Raw genomic sequence first — 25,031 nt, 5'->3', positions numbered from 1 at the left:
TAAGAGATTGTCTTAAAAGTTGATGTTCCTTAGTGGTTTGAATGACTTTCAGCAGCGGTTTTGTTGTTGTTACCCACCTCGGTGCTATGTATCTACAGGTTACATGTGCATCTCTGCAGTAAATGCATCAACAGTTGTTTTTTGACTGAAGGAGATGAACCTGTACAGGTAGACCCCATAGGCCTGCTGATGTGTGTAAATGATATGTTTATTGTGGGGACTGCAAATCTTTATTTAGGAAGAATATGGGTCCATGGAAGAATGCCAGGGTAGGTTAAGCAGGCTCAGGAGCTTTGACCGCTGCCTGTGCAGTCCTCTTACAGCAGCCTTCAATCAGTTTCCGATAGCAACCACAGCATGTGTTTTCCCAGCACCCTCTTCCTTTTCGATCCCAGCCACCACGGTCAAACCTAACTCAAAGCAGTCTTTGACACCTCCCTAATCTTTAGGAGGTCCTTAATATCTACCACTGACCACTCCGCTGTAAAGTCCTTCATCGGGGTGTCTGGCGAGGTTAAAAAAAGTGTTCCAATGTTTCATCTACAGCAATAGCTTCTGCTACGACCTCTCTACATTCCCTCAGTCATTGCATTGTACTGCCCATACCATTAGCGCATCAAATTTCTTTCCAACCAGTCATCTTTTGGTGACCTCATCCAGTGTGTCTTATTTCCAATCCTGGCAATTTCTTTTAAACAACATTCCAGTTTGCTGTCATTTCACCTGTATTGCTTCATTCACTGGCCCCTCTCAGGTAGCCTTGATCACCATTGCTGCTTGGGCAGCTCACCTTCACTGATTCCCTTATCCCATTGCAAAGGTTTTTTACTGATCCACATGTGCACTATGCTACTTCATTTCACCAACCATGGTTGAATCCTGACACTGTTCCATTGGTATGAACCCCCATACTTCAACCTCAGCCATGTAAGTCCTACATCTTCCTACCAATATTTTGTGTAAGTTTGGTTGCAGGTGTGTTGTAGTTATTGATTGCGTAGCAAGAGATTTACCCAATGGGATACATGCTATCTGAATGATTGGTACGTTCATTACTGTATTAACGCTACGTGGATGTTGAAACATACTATGTTGCCTTGCCTGTTAGGGTCCGCAGTAGCCCTTTCAACTAGTCTTTTGGTTTAGTGTGTTGTCTTCACAGATTACTATATTATGTATGAAGACTGGTGTGCTGTTTAGCTCATTGGGGTCCTTCTATAAGATGCCCCTGAATTATGCCAGATGTATGCACACTGTTTATGCCTGTTGTGTTCTTTTGAACATTTCAATTGTTTATTAAAGTTAGTACCGTTGTGGTCTCTGTGATATCCAAGTATATGAAAAGCTTAACTGATGTGATCTATTAGTTGTGTGTTATCAGGTATTTGCACAGCTCTCTGCTCAGATGTGCAGCTTCGGGAACTGTTCACGGTTTTAGCTGTGTTGTTTATTATCGTGTTTGCTACTGTGAGCTTGTTTAAATTAGCTGCCACAATTTTGTATGGCGTTGCAAAGCTTCATGCTGATATAGAACATTTTACTAGTCTGAAGCGGGTTTAAGAGTCAAAAATCTATGTTGATATTAAATTAGTTGGAGCTGCTTTATTTGCGTAATATTCTTGTGTTTCCAGTGCATAAAAATTGGTAACTTGTACAGCTCTACCAGCAACTAATTTGTGGAGCTGATGTGACACACTGCAGATATCGAGTAGGCACATGTCCAGTTCTGTTACCAAAAACTTTGTGACTGGCGTTGTTTACTGTATACACACAAGATTGATTATTGTGCTGACCTTACCATACTTAATTGTGAGAAAGTACCTCCACGTTTGTCCAGAGCCCAAAATAGGAACTGGGTTATCTTCACTGTGAAGGCACAGATGGCCACGTTTTTGCAATGGCTCGATGTGAATAACAAGTAACTAATCTCTGTTGATATGTGCTTGAAGTAATACTTATGCAGCACTAGAAAAAAACAATTTCTAAGATCTGGAGGATCGTTCTAACCACTTGGGTTCCAAGATAGTGTTTTCATTGATTTATTTGCATTTTATTTTCTGCATTAACGTGGTTGAAACACATATGTGGTGTATCTAGGCTTGTGTGCCTTTCTGTATATTTTCTATATACTATATACGAGGAGTGGTGTTTATGGTTGCATAATAAGGAGGCCAAAGGTTTTCAAAGGTTACAAGAATCTCACAAGCCTTTTAGTGTGTAATTTGGTATGCAGAGGGCTGCCATGCAGATGGTGTTTGATTTTCACGTGATACCATTTTGCTGCAGACATTAATTCTGGCTTTTGGTGATTTTGCTTGTGAATCTTCACTGGCATCAGCTTTTCTTAAGCAGCCTTCTTGCAATAGCTGCTCTCCCCTGGTAGGTGGGACCATCTGCTTCTTTCTTTCTGTGGTAATTCTTGCAATACCTTCGCTCCTGTGGTAGGTTGCATCTTTTCCCTCTGTCGCTACTCCATCCTGCCTATGAAAATAATGATAAGAAGCCCCATAATGGCTCCAGTTATGTGTCCTGACATTTTTTTAACACCTAAAGACACAGATTTGTATGGTTTTATGGCATCTTAAACATATTATTGTATATTTTTAGATCTTATCCTGTGTAACTTCTAATGTAATTTTATATGAATTTTTCTGATGTATTTGTGCTTTTATGATTGGAACAATAACAATCGAATAAAGCTTGCCTTGATCTACTCTTAAATTCTCTTATAAAAGTGACATATCTGGTATCATGGTCTCACAGAATGAGAACATTTTCACTTTCAATGCACCAGTTGTGTATAGTCTGAGAAGGACTGAATTCTTAGACACTCGAATTTTATATTTCTGCTACTTCTCATGCTCTGTAACATTGCATCTCTGTCCCTAAAATTCAATAAATGGGCGAGGAGGCAAGTCTGTTTTTGAGGATGTTCCTGGTGCTTTGGATGCTCTCTGGATAGAGAATATTTTCAACAACCATTTTGGTTTCATACTTTTCAATTTCCTTTAAGGGACCCTTGCAATGTTTTGTAAATCCCAGAAATTGAAGATTATTTTGGCACAGTTGACCCACTGTACCTTCTACCTTATCCTCCAGCACACCCAATATATCTTGTATCTTATTGGTGTTATTGTGCAGTTCTGCTACATCAGAAGTGGCAGACTTACCCGCCTCTTCTGCTGTTTTCATCCTATTGAATGCTGTTTGAAGATCAACACTAATAAGGTTTGTCTCATTCAATATCCTGTCAGTGTTATATGTTCTGTGGCTGTGCTAGAGCCTTTCATGGCACTCATAAAATCGGAGGGAGAGATTCACCCTATGTTGCTTGATGTTGTCAAAGGATTAGTAATTCCATCCTTGTCCCCTAAATGCCTCCTGTGGAGTTAACATATGTCGCTGTGATGGTCAAGATTATTCAGGATTCAGTGCTGGGAAAGATCATGTCTACGCAACGTGGTCGGGCATGCAAAACCCATCCAAGACATTTCATGATCTCATTGACCTAGTGATCAAACGTATATTTTCACTTTCTTCTGTCTATATCCTTATATTTGTTAAAAATCATTTGCTTCTGATAGAAACATCTAAACGCAGATTGTTCACCTTAGTGTATATAGAACGCTGGATCTTAAAAAATCTTGAGCTTTATCTCTGCACACTGGTAGGTGGCATCATTCTGTTCCACATCGTTGTTGTGATGTCGCTGTGCCTATATAGGCGGCACCCCAGCATGCTGACATCAGTTCCTTTCGGTCCACACCACCAGCGTGAATCTGTAGAGCTATGCCCTCACTTTTTTACCACATTTTTGCAACTTTTTGTCAATATCTTTCTTAAACTATTGCACCCAGTATGCAAGGGTCCTGTGCCCTTCTAAACGTGTGGGGAAGGTCACTGATAGATGTTGTTTTCTGATCCCTTTTTTTTTTGTTTTTTTTTTTTTGAAAACCTTTATTTATAATAGTGGTACACAAAGTCCAACAAGAAGCCCGAAGGCTTAATAGCATAGTACACAGCGACACGTCAGTGAGTGGAGGGTCAATCACAGATGTACAGAGGACAAAGTTCAAGTTCCAGTTCGTAAGGATAAATGGTATCAGAACAATTTAAATCAGAACATTGATTTCAGCCGCTAAGATCAGGAGAAATAAGCACACGTTTCGTTCATTATACAAATGCAGCAACTATCCCCATAGGAGGAAGCAAATGAATGATCGATAGTACACGCCAGTTAGTAAAGCAGCTACAGTCACGGGCTAGCAAATCAATAAAGCCATAAGCATGCAACATTTCGTCGTCTAATTGCCTGATCGTAGCCTAGAATAGTGACCGTACCATATCGATACCAGGATAAAAGAGGTTTCTTTTTAAGAGTTTCTAGAGATTACAGGATAAATGCCGAGCGATCGTTTCAGGACCTACAGCTGGCCACCAGAATGTGTGGCGGCGACCAGCAGAACAATTAAAGTGGGAGTAAAGGGCGAAATAAACAATACAAAGTAGCCATCATTACATTCACTGTACACGATAAACCAAAGCCCACCCCACAAAAAACGAATACACTACAATAACCCTATGAAACGATAAAGCAGAAAAGAATAAAGAAAAAGGGCCATAGAACCAAGGAGGAAACAAGAAGACAGAAAGAACCCCTCCCTCCAACCCCCCACCCCGCACCACTGCAGAAGGCCATGGCCTACCCCCCTATCAGCGTGCCCGTCGCCCTAAATGGAAACCCGAAATTTAGAAAGACAAAAGAGAAAGAAGGATAGAAAAGCGGAGGAGGAGAGAGAATTAACATATTGGCCCCCAGCCACCACACCCATCCAAGTCCCAACCCTTCAAGTCGGCACCCGGGTTACCATCGTTTCAATCAATGGAAGGCATGTCCCACATAGTCACCAGGAAATCAAACTCAGCCATCCAGGACAAGACCTCAACCCTGTCCCGTACGTTCTGGTGCACCAACGGAGCCCAACCGCAGTCGGCTCATTCCCACATCAAATAGTGCGCGGAGATGGAGCCTCAAATCCAGTCCAGACCGCAGTCCACACACAACGAGGCGACGTATCGAAACACAAACACAGTCATCAGCATGGCAGCTCATCAATCCCAATATCGCTCCGAAGCGCATCATCCAGGTCACAGGTATAAGATCCGGGAGGGAGAGGAGAGACAAAATGTCCGACAGTATCTGAGGCAGCACTAGGGTCTTCGGGAGCACAGCGTATAACGATACTTCCACCCCTGAATCCAGCGCCAGTCCTACCGAGCAGTCAGAATATCCAGGAGCCTGCTCACAAGTTACCACACGAGCCAGGAGCTCCGATGTTGCAGCGTTCACAGGGGCCACCATCGCGCTGTTCCCGGGCACACAACCAGGCAGGTCATTGTGAGCCTGAATATTGTCTGGCAGCGAAAGTCTCAGGGTAGACACCATGGCATCCAATGTACTCCCCAATGCTTGGGCGCCAAGTTCCAGGGTGGAGCGCAAGGCACCAAGAGTCGCTAGAAGGTCACGACGCGTCAACCCAACTCCATTTGCCAACACTTCCACGCTCCTCATATCCACGCACTCCATTCCTCGCTGCAAGCCAGCACGCCGAATGTTACACTCCACACTATCGAGTGGGTCAGCCAGCCGCTCCACTAACGTGTGAGGTCGAGCCTCAAACATAGGCACACCATGCTCCACAACATTGCAGCAATTCTGTAGGGGCAGCATCAACAAATGCCCGAGTGGCAGCGTCTGGTGCAAGCCATCCGTGAAAGGGAGCAGGTCATGCGAGAATTCGGGAGCAGCCCGCCAAAAGCGGGCCGGGCGGCCAAACAGCGTCCGATCGGCTCACTAGAAGTCAGGCACACAATGACACAAACCCTCGAAATTACGACGCCAGGCGTATGCCGATCCGCACCGCTGGGTGTGTTAGTTGTCTTCGGCCAAAAGCAAGCCGATCATCTCTGCGCTCCAGCCAACCGACTCCTCCCCTGCACGGGTGACCGCTGTTGTTCACTCAGTACCCGGCCTCGTTCACAAGGCAAAGTCCCGGTTCCAGTTCCATCGCAGGCCGCAGGATGCAGATGGATATTTCTCCGGGTGTAGGGCTGGGAGAGACCTCGGGATCACGCGATCTGTAACCGGGCGTCCTCACCGACGCGAGAACGTGAAACAAGTCCAGGATGAATTACAGGATATCCAGGCGGGAGGAGAAGGGCCGCGGAGCCGAGGTCTCAGGCGGCCATCACAGTCGCTGTCTTGGCTCCTCCCCCTGATCCCTTGTTTTTAGTACCTAGGGTCATGTAACGACTCCCAAGGACTGTGCTGAATGCAAGTCAATGCATCCCAAGGTGATTCGCGAGCAGGCGATGAAGCTTCTGACAGTGCAGCAAATTAAAAGCTCTGCACCATTCTCAATACCGTTCTCCGAGTTGGTTCCGTAGACAGTCATCTTTGTGTTCAAAATCTTCTTCCTTCAAGTCAGGTGAGTCGAAGAACCACAAGGAAAAAAAGCCAAAGAGTGCTTCGACTTAGCTCTCCAAACTCCATGCTTCTAAGCCCCGCTCCTGCTCTCCACCTGCAGAGCTGGTGTCAGTGCCTGCTTCGTGCTACACTGAGTTCCCAGAGCCTAAGCTACACCCAGGCAGCCTAAAGAATTCTGTGACACTGTGCATGCCATCTTTGGGTCACTGACTCCCTTTGGAGTGCCTTCGGGGGAACACGGAACCGAGAGATTCCCCGACTTGTTTCTGCTGGTGGGTTTGGCCTCGATCCCAGCCAGGTCCTCTGGATCAGGATGGACATGGGTGCCTCCGCCCACCCCACCTCTGTCTATCCCGGTGATGATGCTTAAGGTCGAGCTGATCGTCATTCCAGTCACCCACCTGTCACAGCCTCGGTGTGATTAGTCATCGCTGCTGGTGTGGGCCAGGCCACCTATCCCCTGGACTTTTCCGCTGATCCCTACCTCCCCAAAGGATGTGATGGACGAGAGGTGTATGGTTCCCTAGAGGGCCCTGATGATAACTGGTATGAGGAGCTGGGAAATGCCAGTGGCCTGTTTACCTCCCCGGGATACAGTTATGGTTTCCTATCTATACAAGATTTTGGAGGAAGGCGCCTCCTTTTTCACTGTGATGCACAGCGCAGCAGAGGTCCTACATATCTAGCTGCCAGTCTTCGATTTCAAGACTAGCATCTTGACTAAGGTGCTTCAACCAGGGGTGGGCTCATATGAGCCAATGATTCCTTTTAACAAAACCCTCACCAGCACCCTTGTAGGGGGCCTGGGCAAAACCTTGCACAGGGCTCCCGTACACTTAATGATTGCCTGTCTGCACCGCCCAGTCTTGAATGACCAAGCCTTCCTTTCTGAGCACCTCTCCCTTGAGAATCCTGGTGGTGCAGGCTTCAACAGTGAAGTTCAACCCAAGTGCGTTCCCTACAGCATCACTGGATATGGAGGCTAGACTTCTTTGGAAAGTGCATTTTCTCTTCCACCAGCCATGCCCTGTGCCTAAGAACGCTGCATACCTCTTGCCTGATATTCCTATGTATTGTGGGATTTGGTTGCACAGCTGCTTCCAATGCTGCCTGTGGAAGGCAGAACCATCCTCAACCAAGCTCTGATAGACGGAGGGATGCAGCAAAGTTCACCATCCGGTGTGGACTGGACAAAACGACATCTGGTTAAGCTACTCTAGTTTTTCGGGGGATATTGTGTCTTCAATAATTTATAAGGCTCATTGATGGCTCCTAACTATTTGGTGACAATCTGATGCAACGCTTAAGTGCTTTCTTGAGTACAGGGTCACTAGCAGATCCCTTGGCCTGTTCGTCTCGATTCTTTCGCAGCTGCAGTCCTTTCGCCCCTACCGCTGACGTGGAAGGGGTAATTGTGGGTGCCTGCAATACAAGTTGTAGTCAGTCCAGTAACCAGCCCATCCCTTTCGAGAGCTGGGCCGCGGGTGCCAGACAGGAAGCGGGAGCCAGACCCATTGTACTGTGAACTCCCCCGTTCCTCTGACTGCCGCAGCCTCAAAACCTTTTTAAAGTGCCCTCCATCCAGCACAGCCATCCTGTTGGAGGCAGAATCAGGCACCATCTACCCCAATGGTTGGCAATAACACCTAACAAGTGGGAGTCTCCGGCCATCCAAAAGGGGTGCACCCTACCATTTTTGTAAACACCTTCCTCCTCCCATCATTCCAATACTGTGTGACTGAGAACCATGTCTGTTTGCTTCATCAACAAGTGCTGGCTCTTTTGGCCTAAGGAGCCATTGAGAGAGTGCCTGCATCAGAGGTAGGACGTGGTGTTATTCCTGCTACATACTGGTGCCAAACAAGGAAGGAGGCCTCCGACCTATCTTAGGCATGTGCCCTCTAAACTACTTCCTGAAAAGGGAGAAATGAAAGATGCACACATTGGCTCAGGTACTGACTGCCCTGGAGACCGGATGGTACCGCTGGACCTGCAGGATGCGTATTTTTACATCCCTGTCCTGCTGTCCCACAGGTGGGCTACAAGCATTTTCAGTTTGTTGTGCTCCCTCAGGTGTTCATGAAAGTGTTTGCAGCTCATCTGCGAAGGTCGGAGGTCCCTGTCTTTCTCTATCTCAATGACTAGTTGTTGAAGGTGGGCACACCCCAAGTAGTTGTTGCCCATCTCCAGACTATGGCAGACCACCTGGATTTCCTGGGGTTCACTTTCAAAGTGCCGAAGTCCCACTTGACTCTCTCTAAGAAGCTCCTTTTCATTGGAGCTATTCTCTACACAATGCAGTTCCGTGCATAGCCTCTGGAGTGGCGAGTCCAGGATATTCTGGCTGTGATTCTGATGTTTAGGTATCTGTCCTGGATTTCAGTGAGACTAACTCTTGAGACTGCTGGGTCTCATGGCCTCCTGCATGCCCGCTGGCATAAGCAGACTCTGCAGTGGGATCTAATGTCCGAGTGAGTGAGGAATGAGGGGAACCTCGGTACAGTTCGGGGTGATATGCTTTGTTTTGAAAGCCTTCCTTCCCTTCATCAAAGCAAGGCTAGTTCAGATGTTCATGGACACCACCACTGCCATGTTGTGATGCAACAAACAATGCAGGGAGGGTTCATGGACTCTGTGTCAGACGGCTCTGCGTCTCTTGACAGGACTTGAACCTCGGGGCATTTTCCTGATCTTACAGCGCCTTGCAGGGTCTCTGAATGCCAGGGCAGACAAACTCCGCTGTCGATGTTTTGAGGATCACAAATGGGGTTAACACCCAGAGGTGATGAAAGGTCTCTTTCGAGACAGGTAGAACCTTGGTTAGATCTATTTAGAAAATGCACAATGTAGCACTTCTGCATGCTTGAGTGTCCAAATTAGTGCTGGCTCGAAGACGCATTCTGTCTTGAGTGGAACTTGGGACTCCTGTACGCCTTTCCACCGATACCACTTCTGCTCTGCGTTCTCAAGTAGAGCAGCACCGACCCGCCCCAAATCATCCTAGCTGCTCCTGATTGGGCACAGAGGGTCTGGTATCCAGAACTCCTGAGCACAAGCATCTGCCCTCCAGTCAGGCTGCCTCTTGGGAAGGATCTCCTCTGCAATAACAGTGCAGGGCCCTGCACTTGAACCCGCGCACGCTCCAGTTTAATGCATGGAGATTCAGCGGTGACAGTTGAGGTTTTCTGATCTCAATCAGACTTCCCTCTACTAAAAATATCTACGCCTGCCTTTGGCATTCATATGTGGCTTGGTGTTCCTCACGGCCTGTGGACCCCCATTCTGCACATCTTGCTGAGGTTTTATTGTTTGTTCATTCTTTAGCCCCGCAAGTCCTTGCTCCGGGGACCATTAATGGTTACTTGTCAGCCACCTTTACTTTCTTGTGGGTGCCAGATCAATCAATCATAGACATTTATAGAGCGCACTACTCACCCGGAGGGTCTCAAGGTGCTTGGGGGGGGGGGGGGGGGTGCTGCTACTGCTCGAACAGCCAGGTCTTGAGCTTCTTCCTGAAGGAGAGGTGGTCTTGGGTCAGGCGCAGGTCGGTCGGGAGGGAGTTCCAGGTCTTGGCGGCCAAGTAGGAGAAGGACCTTCCTCCTGTTGTCGTTCTTCGGATGCGGGGGACGGCGGCGAGGGCGTGACTGGTTGATCGGAGATGGCGTTTGGGAGCGTAGAAGTTGATGCGGTTGTTGAGGTAGCTCGGGCCTTGATCGTGTAGGGCTTTGTGTGCGTGGGTGAGGAGACGGAAGGTGATTCTTTTGTTGATGGGGAGCCAATGCAGGTCTCTCAGATGTCCGGAGATGTGGCTGTGTCGTGGGATGTCGAGGATGAGTCTGGCTGAGGTGTTCTGGATCCGCTGGAGTCTCTTCTGGAGCTTGGCGGTGGTTCCGGCGTAGAGGGCGTTGCCGTAGTCCAGTCGGCTGGTGACAAGGGCCTGGGTCTTCCTGGTCTCGGTGGGGATCCACCGGAAGATCTTCCGTAGCATGCGCAGGATGTTGAAGCACGACGAGGAGACGGCGTTGACTTGTCTGGTCATGGAGAGGGAGGAGTCCAGGATGAAGCCCAGGTTGCGTGCGTGGTCTGTTGGTTTGGGAGCGGTGCCCAGGGCGGGGGGCCACCAGGAGTCGTCCCAGGCGGAGGGCGAGGAGCCCAGGATGAGGACTTCCGTCTTGTCCGAGTTCAGTTTCAGGCGGCTGGTCGTCATCCACTCGGCTACGTCTTTCATCCCTTCGTGAAGGTTGGCTCTGGCGGCGGCGGGGTCGTTGGTGAGGGAGAGGATCAGTTGGGTGTCGTCAGCGTAGGAGATGATGTTGAGGTTGTGTTGGTGTGCGATGGCCGCGAGGGGGCTCATGTAGACCTGCCCTCTCGCTGATCTGCCCTCTCGCTGTAAGTTATTTGTTATGGCTCAGGATTTTTAAAAATTCGCAACATTTGTCCCACCTACTCCCTTTGTGATGCCCCAGTGGGGCCTCAGTGTGGTCTTTTTCTTATATGTTCTCTCTTTGAGCCCCTGCATAGCTGCACCTTGCAGCTTTTCACTTTGAAAATGGTGTTTCAGATGGCCAGTACATGGGACAGGCGAGTCCTTGAACTTGAGGCTCTGTCTGTTCAACCTCCAGACACCAACTTAATCTCTGACAAGCTGGTTCTTCAGAATCGCGCCGCTTTCCCTCTGAAAGTGGTCACCCCTTTTCACACTGGGCAGAGTATCACTTTGCCTGCCTTCTACGCGCTGCCTCATCCATCGAAAGAGGAGGAGAGACTCCATCATTTGGACCCTAAAAGATCTCTGGCATGGAACATTGATCACTCAAAGGACCATCGGGTTAACGATCAGTTCTTCATTGGATTCACCGGAGTGAAGAAGGGCAAAGCCGTGCAGAAGCAGGCCATCTCCAAATGGATTGTACTTTGCCTAAAGATCCGATATGCACTGGAAGATGCAACCCACTGTGGGCTCGCAGGCTCACTCTTTCCTGCAAACTGCACTCTTTACCTAAAATATACAATTAGATACCGCACATTGGTCAAACTCTAACATTGTTTTTTTTTTTACCTAACTCTACTTGTTTGGCGGAAACTACTCTTAGAATCAAACGTTTTTTATTGAGCAGCAACGTATTATTTAACACAGCTAGGCTGCCTACATCCAACGGCCGGCGGAGCACAGTCCAACAACGCTGAAACACAGCCTTAGGGTCTACACCGCTGGGGCGACCCGGCGAGGATATACCAAAGGCCAGGCGGAGCAACCAGATCTTGTATTGATACTGCATTTTATAGAAAAGAAAAAACAAACAGTGACATGAAAACAGAAGCCCACCCACCCCCTCCAACCCCCCGACCATGGTTCCCCCCTTCCCCCCGCCTCCCCACTCCGCATCAGCCCTGCCTCCGCCTCTGCCCACTCCCGCCTCCCAGCCCGCACAAAACCATCCAATTCTCCCTAGGAGCTTGTCTTCACCAGCTCCAATGGGATAAGCTGCAGGATTTGCAAGAACTTGGGGCATGTCACATCTCGCAAATCTCGTGATAGCAAATGTATGAATGGTTCCCACAGCTCCGCATACGTCTCCCCCTTGCCATCCACACAAAGCGAAAGCCTCTCCATACCCAGCAGTAGCCACAGCCGTCTAATCCAGTCTCTCGGGTCCGGGGCATCAGGGGAGCGCCACTGCGCAAGAATGACTAGGCGCGCGGCCAGTAAAGCCAGGGCTATCTGCCTACCCCGCATGGAGCGCAAGGGGAACGCTTTAGAGTGCGGTAGACCTAGCAGCACGTACTCCGGGGCCCTGGGAAATGTAATGCCGAATGCGTTGTCTACGTCGTCCAGGACCACCTGCCAATAACGCACTAGTTTGGGGCAGTGCCAGAGCAGATGCGTCAGGGTGCCCGTCGCACCGCAGCCCCGCCAACAGAGACTCGGGCATTTGGGATCCCACGCGTGGATCCTCGCGGGGGGGGGATGATACCAGTAGGACACCATTTTGTAGGCCGATTCGGCCCCAGCCACATTAGTAGCAGTGTGGTGTGCGCGATAGTGCACCTTGTCCCATTCCTTGTGAGTCAGCGAGCGGCCCAACTCCGTCTCCCATCGAACCTGCGCCTTAGTACGCTGCGTATGTGGCCGCGCAAGGATCAGTGCGTAAAGTTCAGAAATGAGTTTGTGGTCGTCCTTTTTACAGACAACCCAGCGCTCCAGCTTCGTCATGGGGCGGGACATGTTAGCCACGTTAGAGGGTAGCGTGACCCAGTGAACGACTTGCGAGTAGGGGAAGGCATCAGACTCAGGCAGATCAAAGTACTCCCGACGTAGAGAAGAGAACGGGATCAGCCCCTCTAAATCGAAGAGGTGGCCCACCCTCTTACAGCCCTGTTCTCTCCAGCGTTGAAACACTGGTGACGCGCAGCCTGGGGGGAACTCCGGGTTGTCTACAATAGGCGTCAAAGGCGACGGGAAGGTGGTCCAGCCCCGCCTGCGCGCCAGTCGATCCCAGGCGTCCAGCGTTGGGAAGGTGACCGGCGACGAGTACAAGCCCCATGCCCTATGTTTACGCGGGAGCCACAGTTCGCGCCAAATATTGCGGCCTGCCACCGCCTGGTCCATAAATAGCCAGTGTTTGCTGGACAGTGGTCTATTCCACTCAAGGATATAGCGCAGGCACGACGCTTGGTAGTATGCCTCAATGCAAGGGAAGCCCAGACCACTCTCGGCCCGGGGAGTCGTTACCCGGGCGAACCCCAACCATGGATGCTTGTGGTTCCACAGAAATTTGGTAAGCAGCCTCTGCAGTTTCTTCAATGCCCACGGCGGGGGGGGGCGCAAGGGCAGCATCTGAAAGAGGTAGAGGATGCGCGGGAGGATCGTCATCTTTATCGCCACCAGTCGACCAAACCAGGCCAGCTGCAACCGGGACCAATCCGAGACGGACTTGGCCGTCTGTTCAATCAGGAGCCTGTAATTGAGGGAAACAGTCTGTGGTATTGTGGGCGCTAAACGAATTCCGAGGTACGGGATGTCCGTATGGACCCATTGGAAGTCGAAGTCCCTCTGAAGATCCCGGACGTCTTCAGCCGGCACCGCGATGTTGAGGACCTGGGATTTAAGGAAGTTGACCTTGAAGCCAGCCACCGACCCGAACTCCCGGAGCTCGTGGGAGAGGTGCCGCAGAGAAGAATGAGGTTGGGTGAGCGAGAGGATCACATCGTCGGCGTAAAGACTCACTTTGTGATCCTCTGCGCCAAAGCGAATCCCGTGGATGGCCGCGTTGTCTTGGAGGCGTTGAGCGAACGGCTCCATATAGAGCGCGAAGAGCAATGGCGACAGGGGGCAACCCTGTCGCGTCCCGCGCGTGATGGGGAAATGCTCAGACCGGTATCCATTGACCCTCACCGCCGCTCTCGGAGAGGCATAGAGGCAGCGCACCCAGTTGACATAGGTGTCTCCTAGCCCAAAGGTTTTCAGGACCGCAAACAGGTATGACCAGTCAACCCGGTCGAACGCCTTCTCGGCGTCTATGGAGAGGAATAGGGCCTGCGTACGGGAACGGTGCACTGAGTCCATTAGGTGAAGGAGGCTCTTGGTGTTTTCGCCCCCCCCTGTCGCGTGGGGACAAATCCCACCTGATCAGGCTCAATAACTCCATCCATGTACGGGCTAAGGCGAGCGGCTAAGACACCCGAAAATAGCTTCATGTCAACATTGAGGAGCGAGATGGGGCGGTACGAGCTGCACTCCTTGGCATCCTTCCCCGCCTTGGGGATAACCGTGATGACTGCTTCAGCCATAGAGGGAGTTACTCTCCCCGTCTCCCTGAAGGAGTTAGAGGCGCGTCAGGAAGGGTGCCAGCTCCCTGCAGAACTTCTTGTAAAAGATGGCCGAGAAGCCATCCGGCCCCGGGGACTTGGCCGGCTTCAGGCGCGAGATTGCGGAGATGACCTCTTCAATGCGTATCTCCACATCGAGATTAGCCGCCGAACTCGGGGAGAGGGGCTTGATCCCGCATGTGGCCAGGTAGGCCTGGACACGGTCAGGCTCGGGCGGTTCACACGTATACAGCGTGTGATAGAAGTGTTGAAAGGCCGCCACCATGCGGTCGCCCGCTGTCTGTTCTACTGCGTTCGCGTCCCGAATGGCCGGGATGGCCGCCTGTTGCATGCGTGCCCTCAAGCGGTGTGCCAGCATCCTGCCCCCCTTATAGCCACTAAGATAGAACTTATGTCGTAAGCGCAAGAGTGCATATTCGGCGCGGTCAAGATCTAGGTATTTGAGCATGCGCCTCTTCGTCTCCAGTTCTCTCCAGACCCGCTGCGCCCCAGTTCGCTTATGGATCGCCTCCAGCCCCCTTACATCGCTCTCAAGCTCTTCCCGTTTCTCCCTGTGCAGCCTAGCCAGTGACGCCGAGACCGCTATGCAGTCGCCCCTCACCACTAACTTAAGCGCTTCCCACACCGAGCTCAGCGGCATGTCGTCCACTTCGTTGGTCGCGAGGTAGTGTGTGATCGTGTCTCGCAGGCGAGCAACTACTGAGGCGGAATTGAGGAGAGAGTCGCTCAGGCGCCAGCCCCCGGATGATCGCTTGCACCCGTCCCCAGCCACCCGCACGGAAATGAGGGCATGATCGGATAGGGAGCGCGGGGCAATCTCCGCCGCAGAGAGCTGGGGCATAAGTGAGGTAGAAGCAAGGAAGTGGTCTAAACGTGCGTATGTTTTGTGGGCCGCTGAATAGTAGGTGTAGTCGCGCTCTAAAGGGTGCAGAGTACGCCAAACATCGTGGAGTCCCCCTTCCTGTAACCATAATAGCCCTCCCTTGGACATGGCCCCTGTCTGGTGCGAGCGCGCTTCTGACCTATCCAAGGACGGGTCCATGACCACATTCAGATCTCCCCCCACCAGCTCCCAGGGGTCAGGAGACGCCAGGGCGTCCGCAAGTGCTGAGGTCAGGAAGGGTTCCTGCTGAACATTAGGAGCATGGAGAGAGCCTACTGTAAGGCGGGTGTCGCCCCATTGGATCCTGCCAGCTAGAAAGCGGCCCTTAATGTCGACCACCTGAGACAATATTTTGCAGTGCGCTTTCGCACTGATCAGAATCGCCACCCCCTGCTTCTTCGTAGCACAAGAGGACCACATTTGAATTGGAAAGCGTCTATCTCTCATTCTCTTAGTATCCTTGGAGAGGAGGTGCGTTTCTTGTAACAAGCAGATATCACTCTCCGCCCCCTCCAACAGCGACCAAATCGCCGCACGCTTAACCGGGTTGTTGAGGCCCCGCACATTCAGACTGACAATTTTCAAATCCTTCCCCATCATACCGGCAGAACACAGAGAGCTCTACCACGGCAAAGCACACCACACATTGGCAGCAGATCATTTAGCATTGAAATGGAGGCATTTAACGGCTGATGCGGAGTCCACCCTCCCCCCCCCCCAAACCCCCCCCAACCCAACTTCCCCCCTCTTCCGCCCAAAGAAACCCCCCCAGTAACCAAATCCCCAACAACATGACAGGACCCCCCCCGCACAATAGGCAAAAGGAGGGAACAATAGTCCGTCACAAAAGTCCAAAGGGCTGGGGGCATGGACTCGGCCCCGCCAACCACCCGGGTCCTGATGCAGGACATCTCCCCTGGCGGTCATGACACCACATTACCCATCTGAGTCCAGACGATAGGTCCCTCCGACACCAGCCGTCAGCCTGCAGAGGTCAAGCATGCGAAGACAGGAATCAGGATCCCTCCGGGGTAATGGACAAGTCCGGACCTGCAGGTTTCGCTGGTTTGCCCACTGTTTGCCACTCCGCGGAGTGACGACGCCGTCTCGCAGGGGAGGACGAGGCTTCCGGCTGGGCATCAGATCCATCCAGCCCCAACAGTTCACGAGCTGCCTCCAAGGACCACACCTGGATCAACTTGCCTTTCCATCTGAAGACCAGTCTGAAAGGATGCCCCCAGGAGTAGGGGACCCCCTACTCACGTAGGAAGGTGGTGATCGGCCTAAAGTCTCTCCGCTTGGCCAGAGTGGAAGCCGCCAAATCCTGGTATAGCACCGGGCGATGGTCACGGAACATGAGGGGATTGTGCTCGCGAGCCTTCCTCAGAATCCTTTCTTTAAGCTGAAAATCGTGGACACACACCAGGATATCAGGGGGAAGAGCATTGGATCCACGTGGAAGGCCGACTCTGTGAACTCTGTCTAACTGGATCTCTCGTAGATCCTCCTCTTGTAGGACGTGGCGCAAGAGGCCGTCGACGTATTCCCGTAGGTCCGTTCCCTCTCCTTTCCACGGGACTGCTCGAATCCTAATATTATTTCGGCGGGATCTGTTCTCTAGATCCTCCGTATGAGCCTGCAAGTCCAGGTTCTGCTCTGTGAGGCGCAGGACATCTTGCTGGAGCTGATGTATGTCCTCGGCCGTCCCCAAGTCATGATCTTCCAGGGTTGCAACCCTGTCTCCAATGGCGTCGACGTCCCTCAGCACCTCCTTCAAATCTGCTGCTAGCTGAGTCCGCAGCTCCTGGATGTCCTCCTTTATTGCTGCAAAGAGCTCACGCATAAAGGCTTTGGTGGCAGGGGCTTCGTTGTCATCCAGACAGTGGGGCTTGTCGGCCACCGGCGTGGGTCGCAGCGGTGAGCTCTTCGGAACTCCGTCTTTCGGGGGTTTGTACTTTTTCGGTCTGTTAGACGCCATGGTGCCTCTCCCCCTCCGCTACACCAAAGCAATGGTCGACGCGCGGCACCTGTGACTTGCTTCGCGGGGCTTCCCCAGCCGCCCGATCCCCCAGGGTACTGTCATGCCTCACGCATTCTCCTACTACACTGTCCCTTTAATTGTTCACTATTTAAGACTCTCCGACCCATGGAGCGACGCTTCACGTTCTAGCGTCTAGCTCCGTTGGATCTGCTTCCGTCCTAATTTCTGGTTGCCTGACTTCCGGTATTTTTGGTCCTTCTGTACTTCCCCCATAGGGAGCTCCCGGCCCCCGTGTCCTTCACGGGCTCCGGCTTTCGCTCCCTCCCTTAGTTGTATCCAGCAGTTTTCGGGCGTTTTTCCATCTAGCGCTCGTCCTTTGGACTGCCGTTTCACGGAGCTTCCGTGAGTCTTCCACCATATTGGAGCCCTGCCCGGCGGTCGGGTTTTCCTCCCCGCTTTCCGGCTGGGCTCAGCCTCCGTGTTTCTTTTCCCTCTGCTCCGCCTTTCAGCCGGGTTTGTGCTCCGCTGACAGGCCGGGCTACCACACCCCTTTCCCTCACTGGAGTTGCTTCGCCCGGCGGCCGGTCTAGGTATCCGCTGCTCGGCTGGGTTTTCTTTAGTGCTCCTGACAAGTTAGTTAGTTAGGTTTTTGGTCTGTAGTGTGTCACTTCCTCCCCCTTCCCACTATTTTTATTTCCCCCTTCCCAGTCCATTCTTTTTCTTGGGAATACTGTTATCCTGGGTTTACCACGTATTTGGCAGTTGATTCTTGCGTGGACCAGAGGGGATTTTCTACTTCTACTCGTCTAGAATCACGGTAACAGCGCGGTAGCGCTGCACTTTCATTTGGTTAAAGTTCATGACCTACTGCAGTTTTTGAATATATGTTTGTTTCCACAGATGTTTGTACAGCTATCCAGTGTTTTGGTACCAGAGTTGGTACATTCCATCTGAATTATAGAGGTGTATCTCGAGCACTACACAAACACCAGAGTGAGCAGTGTATTAGTCACCATATATCACATTACGTGTATTTAGGCACACCGTACTTACTGAAGTTACCATCTTTTACTACAGGTCCAGAAGAATTCCTTACAAGAGGTTCATCCACAACCATTCCGCGATATTTAAGATAATCCAGGCAAACACAGGGTAGGAGAGGTTTATATGTGTCACGGTTGTAGTGATTGTAGAATCTTGCTGTATTTAGACTCATGTTATTACTTCTTTGTATTACAGCCAATTCCTTACCAAGCACTCAAGTGAAGTTGATAAACATCCTGTCTGAAGACTACCATCATACATTTTTTACCCCAACCTTTCCTTGTTTTGTTTCCCTGTTTTCCCCTGGCGCGCCTCTCGAGCTCTAGTGTTCGATAGAGTCGGAAGGCCGCAGGGGAAGGCTGCGGATTATTCTTCGGACTCCTGACGCTCCTGTGGAACCATCTTGTATCCTTTACAGGTACCAGGCCAAATCGCCTGCGGGTCTTTCGTCCACTGCGCCGTCCCGCGCTTGTGGACCCGGCACTGCTGCGTCCCCACCACCAGGCCAAGGCGAGCCGCCGCAAGCCCGGGCAAGAGGAGCACGAGTGCGGACCCGGGGCCCCCCTGAATAGCCAAGACCCGTGTTATCCCACTGTCCAAGGGGTCTGTCAATGGTACGGCGCACTATGGCATCAAGAGTCACTCACTGCGGGGCCATCCATGAGGCCCGCCCCTCCGGCACTGTTGGCGCCAAACGCACTCTCCATGCCGCTCTCCGGGGCAGGTCCCCCCCCGCGTAGGTAAGCCTTCTTACCAGGGCACAGCTCCACCTTCAGGTTCACGGGGTGGCGGGTATTCAGCGCGGGCTCCCCACCGCTCGTCGCCTCTCCCCCCACGGCGCTCCCCGCCTCAGGTCCCTTGGGATCCGCTTGATGTAGTCCGGATCAGGTCCGGTCAGCGCCTTATGGCCGCACCTCCAGCGGGCCGGGCAGTCGTAGATGCTCCGTAGGGCACCCCGGTAGTGGCCCGTCAGCCCTCACCGCAGCGCCGCGAGGTCTGGAGACCCTCCGCGAGCGCCGCGTCGATTCCGGCCTTCAGCGCCTGGGACTCTCGTAGCCGCCCGCCGGAAGCAGGCTCCGGCAGCAGGAGGGCGCAATACTTGGTCGCGCACCGATGAGAGGCCGCGCCCAGCAAGTCCGCGCCGCCGCTTCAGAACGGCAGTTCGCTCCTCGGAGACCTCCCGGGCAGTGTTCGGATGCCGGGCAGCGGCCGTGGGTCTCGAATAGGGATCTCTGCAGGGCTTATAACAACGCTTTACATAAAAACGGCGACGGAGGGACCGATCGAGATGTCTCACTCCGCCGCCATCTTGGCTACGCCCCTCTCGGCGGAAACTACTCTTGAAGGAAACTGATGTCAGCGCACTGGGATGGCGCATAAATAGGCACTGCAATGTCCCTTCCGATTTAGACCACAACACTGCATACTGCATTGTGGAGAAGTGTGGCTCAGGGGTTAGAGGCGGCAGACCCGGAAGCTGAGATCGATCCTGGACCAGGGTTCAATTCCCCGCCTCGCCGGGTCTTGGGCTCAAAAATTCCATGGACTCGATAATTCTCGTTCCGGTGCCTACTCGACTCACGGGTTCAGACTCTGCGACTCTGGGCAATAGCTTGCTTAATCTCCACTACGGCCCCTCGCGGCGGGATGCCTGGCTTTCACCTTGTGAATACCCTGCTGGGGCTATCTCACAGGGGAATACCAGGACGGGTTCCCAAGGCAAGCGCCTTGATGCCTACGGGTGATACGTGCGCTATATAAATCGCAATACATTTACATTTACATTTACATTTATCCGAACAACGACTTCTACTGGCTCGCAAAGGTACTACTCACGATTTTCCAGAGCCAGTCTGACACCTGGGGAATATTCTAAAGTGAGGAGTCTTCGGTTAGATAGAGTTACCAAAAGTAAGTAACTTGTCCTTCTGGTAACCCACACAATGAGATTGAAGGGTATATACTATACTTTCACAGCAATGCATTTCAAAAGATGTTCATACGCAAATGCTTCATAAAGATCTTACAATAAAAAGCATCTTTCCAGTTTTTGAGAACACTAAATCTGCCTTTTATGTACACATGCTAACCTCTAAATGTCTTGTTGTGTTGATTACTGTAACAGTTAGATAATAGTACTGTTTGTATCCCACCCCACATACCTGACTCAGTGGGTTGAAACACTAATTATGTTAATTACTTTTGCATAGCTTATGTACACAAGTTATACACCGCTTGCCTGTTTTTTTTAACCTTTTGAATGCTATGGGGATTTTTCCCCTGTGCTGGAAAATCATGATTACCATTATTCATGACGAGCTGGGCTCGTCATGAGCGTAGCAGGAGGCTACTGCATGACGAGCCCAGCTCGTCATGAGCGTCGAAGGGGTTAATGTTTTGCATGCAGCATATAATGTTTACCTTCTGTTAAAGGACACATTGATGCAATTTAATTTTTTTTTTTTAAAGGAAGATTGGTGGGCCTTTTATGAAAAATACTTTTGCTCTGATAAAAGAAAGCATAATGTCATCACACTGCCTTAGCAACTATAGAGAAATGGGCATTTAATAGCAAAATATGTTAAATACTAATTCGTGTTTTATATTTAATTTTAGGTTTTACAGCCAACAAGAACTTCAGGAAGGATTCGTAAGTCATCATGGTCCGTAGATAAAAATGATGCTGCAGAGTCCATAAAGATTGAAGAATCTGTGGGCACTGTTTCTTCAGCTCACCCTTATGTCAGTGTCACTACAGCTGAACATGATTACTGCATTACAAGTGCTGATGAGCGAGGGATGCCAGAGACTTCCATCTGCACTAAGGAAGACGGTGCTCAGGAGGAAAGAATTTGTCTCAGTGTTGTAGATGAAAGCTCCAACTCTCTATTGGTGCAACCCACCTCTCCTTGTACTGTCAGCTGTAGTCCACTGAGAATGACTGACACTGGAATTGTGCCTGAAGTAGAGTTCAAAGATGAGGTACAACAAAGCCTTCCTTCAGAGGAACTTGTATCACCACCTAGTTCAATGTTACCTTTTAGCACCTCAAACTATCGTTTTGAATGTATCTGTGGGGAGCTTGGACTTGTTGATTACAAGCCACGCGTGCAATGTCTGCAGTGTCTTCTGTGGCAGCATGCTGACTGTGTGAACTACAAAGAGGAAAATCTAAGCATCAAGCCCTTTTATTGCCCCCACTGCTTGGTGGCCATGAAGCCAGTGTCTACTGGAGCCACATTGATCATCTCCCCGAACTCGATCTGCCATCAGTGGGTGGATGAGATTAACAGACACGTGAGATCATCATCCCTTCAGGTCATGGTAAGATGCTATTAAAGTTGTGACCAGTATGAGGACAATAGAGATTTCTTGTTAATTGTCATAGTATAGTTTGAACTGCATTTCACTTTCAGAACCCTTGGCATTGATGTGAATGTTGCAAAGTTGAAATGACAGGAATATTTTGAGTGAATCGGTGATTCTAAGATAATTCATACATGGGTGCTTTCCCACCATGCAAACTTTAAAACTCTCACCCAAGTAGCAAGGCTGATGACTACATCTATGGTGTGAAAGATGATGTCATTGATACTGTGTGTTACAATAACATTGACATTATTGATAGCATCACTATATACAATGAAGTGGGTTTCTTTGGATATGTTTTATTATTTATTAAGGATGTGATGTTCAGTCCTGTTTTTTTTTTTTTTTTTTTTTATAATCAAGTTTTATTGATTTTATAAAATGCAGCAAAGGAAAACAATACCAGCTCTTAGTACATTGATCAGTGCATAACAGTGACAAAAAACACCACAGCATGTACAATTCAACATATGAGCAACAAACAACAATGCCTCACCCAAGTCCATAAGTGATCATCTGAAATGTTCAATCTTCTACTACCCAACCCATTTGCCCCATATCCTCCGAAACTTTTTTGGACAGCCTCGGGCTGCATACACTGGTCGCTCCTGCGCAGCTCACCAATCCCCCCCCTCTGCGCCATCGCGCCATTGAAGGAGCAGTCAAGTCCAGCCAATTAGCTGCAATAGCCCTTTTAGCCACCATCAGTGCCGTGTTTAAACAAAGCTTCTTGGCTCTGGTTCCATCCTACCCCTCGGAAATACCTAGGAGTATGTTCATCAGGCTCAGGGGGATCTCACAACCCAGGACCTCCGTAAGTTCTCCTGTCACTAACTCCCAATAGCGCGTGATTGTAGGACAGAGCAATACCATGTGATAAGTCAGCCTGGGGGCATCCACAGCGGGGACAGGAATCATCAGGTCGGAGCCCAGCGCGATGAAGACACAATGGTGTGAGTAGTAAATTTGAATTATTCGGAGCTGTGACCGTTTTGGGGGCCATCAGCGCATCCCTCCAATCAGCATTGTCCAGGGATCCAAGCCAGCCCTCCCACTTGCCCCGGAGATGGGAGAGGGATTGGAGGTGTTATTTGTGAGTGAGCGATAGATGCGGGAAATACCCTCTTTCCCCAGATTGCCTGTCATGACCTGGCTGGGCTTCAGGTGGACTATATTCGGGTAAGGAGGTCCCTTCTGGGATGTGGTTGTGGAGGGCGTGGCACAGCTGGAGGTAGCGATGAAACTGGGAGGTGTGGAGGGAAAACCGAGCCTGCAGATCCGTAAAAATCACATATGTAGCTCCCACACCAGACATCCCCAAGCTGGGAAATCCCAATGAGATCCCAGGCTCTGAAGCCAGAAAGAGCGGCAACATCCCTGAGCCACGGTCCGCACCACAGTGGGGTATATCGGGTTAATTTGCCCAACCAGTGGGAGTGGCGCAGAGAGGCTCACCAGGCCAGAAGCACCCCTCGCGTGACCTCAGGCAGAGCGTGGGATATAGCGGTCCCATATAGCCTCCCCTGAATGTGGAGAAACCCAAGTTCTGCAGCTCCAGGCGGTATGCCGGGTCTGACCAGCCACCATTAAACCAGTCATGCACAGTAAGGAGCCGAGTCGCCAAATAATATAAAAATAGATTCCGTCATTCCCAGCCTACTGTCAAAGGGCGGTATACTGCGCTGGGTGAGGGCCAGCCTCGGCCTCCGACCTCCCCATAAGAATTTAGTGGCCAAACCGTCCATCTTCCGGAACCATGATCGTGAGAAGGAGAGGGGTGTGTTCTGAAGTATATAGATAAATCATGGCAGAACCATCATTTTAAAAATGGCTATTCTGCCTAAGGGTTTAGTGGCAGCGCTTGCCATTGAAGGAGGTCAGCACAAACCCGTTTCACCAGAGGAGTGACGTTGAGAGACCAGGCGAGGTCGGGAAGGAGGGCCACCCAGATCCCCTAATACTTGATTGACTGCCGCCGAAGAGGAATCGATGACTGCCATTCAAAGCACTCTCTCGATAATTGGAGGGAGACCAGGACCGATTTGGCCGCGTTCAGTCGGAGGCCAGAGACTCGTTCAAAGAAGTGCAGGGCTCGGAGACACCAAGGCCCCTATAGAGCTGAATCTGGCAAAAATATCAAAACTCATCAGCATAAAGGATAATCTTGTCCAGACCGGGCCATTGCCATCCTGTGAGAAGCGGATTAGTGCGAATAAGCAAAGCAAAGGGCTCCATCGCTAGTGCAAAAAGAAGGGGCGAAAGGGAGCAACCCTGTCTCATGCCCCTCACAATGAGGAAGGGGTGTGAAAGGACTCCATTGGCCATCACCTGGGCTCACGGCTTACAATAGAGTGTTATGACCAAGTTACGAAAGGGGGTCCCAAAACCCATGTCCAACAACACTGCCTCCAGATATCACCAATCAACTGAATCAAATGCTTTCTCAAAGTCCACAAGGAGCAAAGAGAGATAGGGGGTCAGTTGTTGTGGATTTGCAAGAGCTAGGTGGAGACGTCTGAGGCAGTGCTGGGTTCCCTGGGAGGGCATGAATCCACATTGGTCCAGGTGGATCAGCTTATCCAGATAAGGGCATATGCGGTTCGCCAGGACCGAGGCAAATATTTTGAGCTCCAAATTAATGAGGGAGATGGGGCGATAATCAGAGCAGTGGGCTGAGGTAGTCTGAGACTTAGGAATCACTAAAATGGTGGCCAGATCCGTCTCAGGACAGAAGGAGCCATAGTCAGCCGCTTCATGATACATCTCTAGGAGGTGGGGAACCAGCGTATCTCTGTAGGACGCATAAATCCTGCAGGAGTCCGTCTGGTTCTGGTGTCTTACCCACGACCATGCGGGAGATATCGTAATTAATTTCTTCCGGACTAATCGGAAGATCTAGTACCTCTGCCTCAGTGTCACTGAGCCACGGAAGGGGGAACCGTTCACGCTGGATGAGTTCTGAGAGTGTGACATCTGGAGGCTGGACAGCATAGAGAGTGGCGTAATAGGAGGCAAAGCACTGGGCCACTGCCACTGGGGTCCGTTGGATCTCCCCATGGGAGTCAATCACCTCAGGGATAATACGATTAGCCATAGGATAGGTGGCTAAACGATGCAAGAGCTTCCCATTTTTATCTCCCCATCCATACACTAGCGCCACGGAGGACCTCCTTAGCAGATTAGCGGACTCCAGGCAAGCCTGTTCGATCTCATTCCTCAAAAAACGCCAATTTCTGATCCTGGGTCTCTGTTCTCTCCCCTGGTAGGTGGGCTACAGGCAGGGCAGCCTGGGCCTCCAGAAGTGTGAGACGGTCTTCCTGTTTCGTACGTTGGAGATTGAGTTGGCCTTTGGCATAGCCGTGGATGGTGACCTTACTGGCCTCCCATAGAGTACCAGGAGATGAGAAAGTCCTGTTTTCGAGTGGTATAAATATTGT

General features: G+C 50.8%; 1 protein-coding gene across 1 annotated transcript in view; it reads left to right on the top strand.

Moving 5' to 3' along the window:
- Positions 1–25,031, top strand: part of SHPRH (SNF2 histone linker PHD RING helicase) — an 884,400-nt gene that overhangs the window by 351,045 nt on the left and 508,324 nt on the right. The window contains exon 9 of the mRNA XM_078648685.1: positions 20,842–21,549. Coding sequence (XP_078504811.1) covers positions 20,842–21,549 — 708 coding nt within the window. The remainder of the gene's footprint in view (positions 1–20,841; positions 21,550–25,031) is intronic.

Source organism: Lissotriton helveticus, chromosome 6 (genome assembly GCF_964261635.1).
Source record: "Lissotriton helveticus chromosome 6, aLisHel1.1, whole genome shotgun sequence".
In the NCBI taxonomy this organism is placed as follows: domain Eukaryota; kingdom Metazoa; phylum Chordata; class Amphibia; order Caudata; family Salamandridae; genus Lissotriton; species Lissotriton helveticus.
Note: the sequence above shows the minus strand (reverse complement) of the source record. Positions and strands in the feature narration are given on the sequence as shown.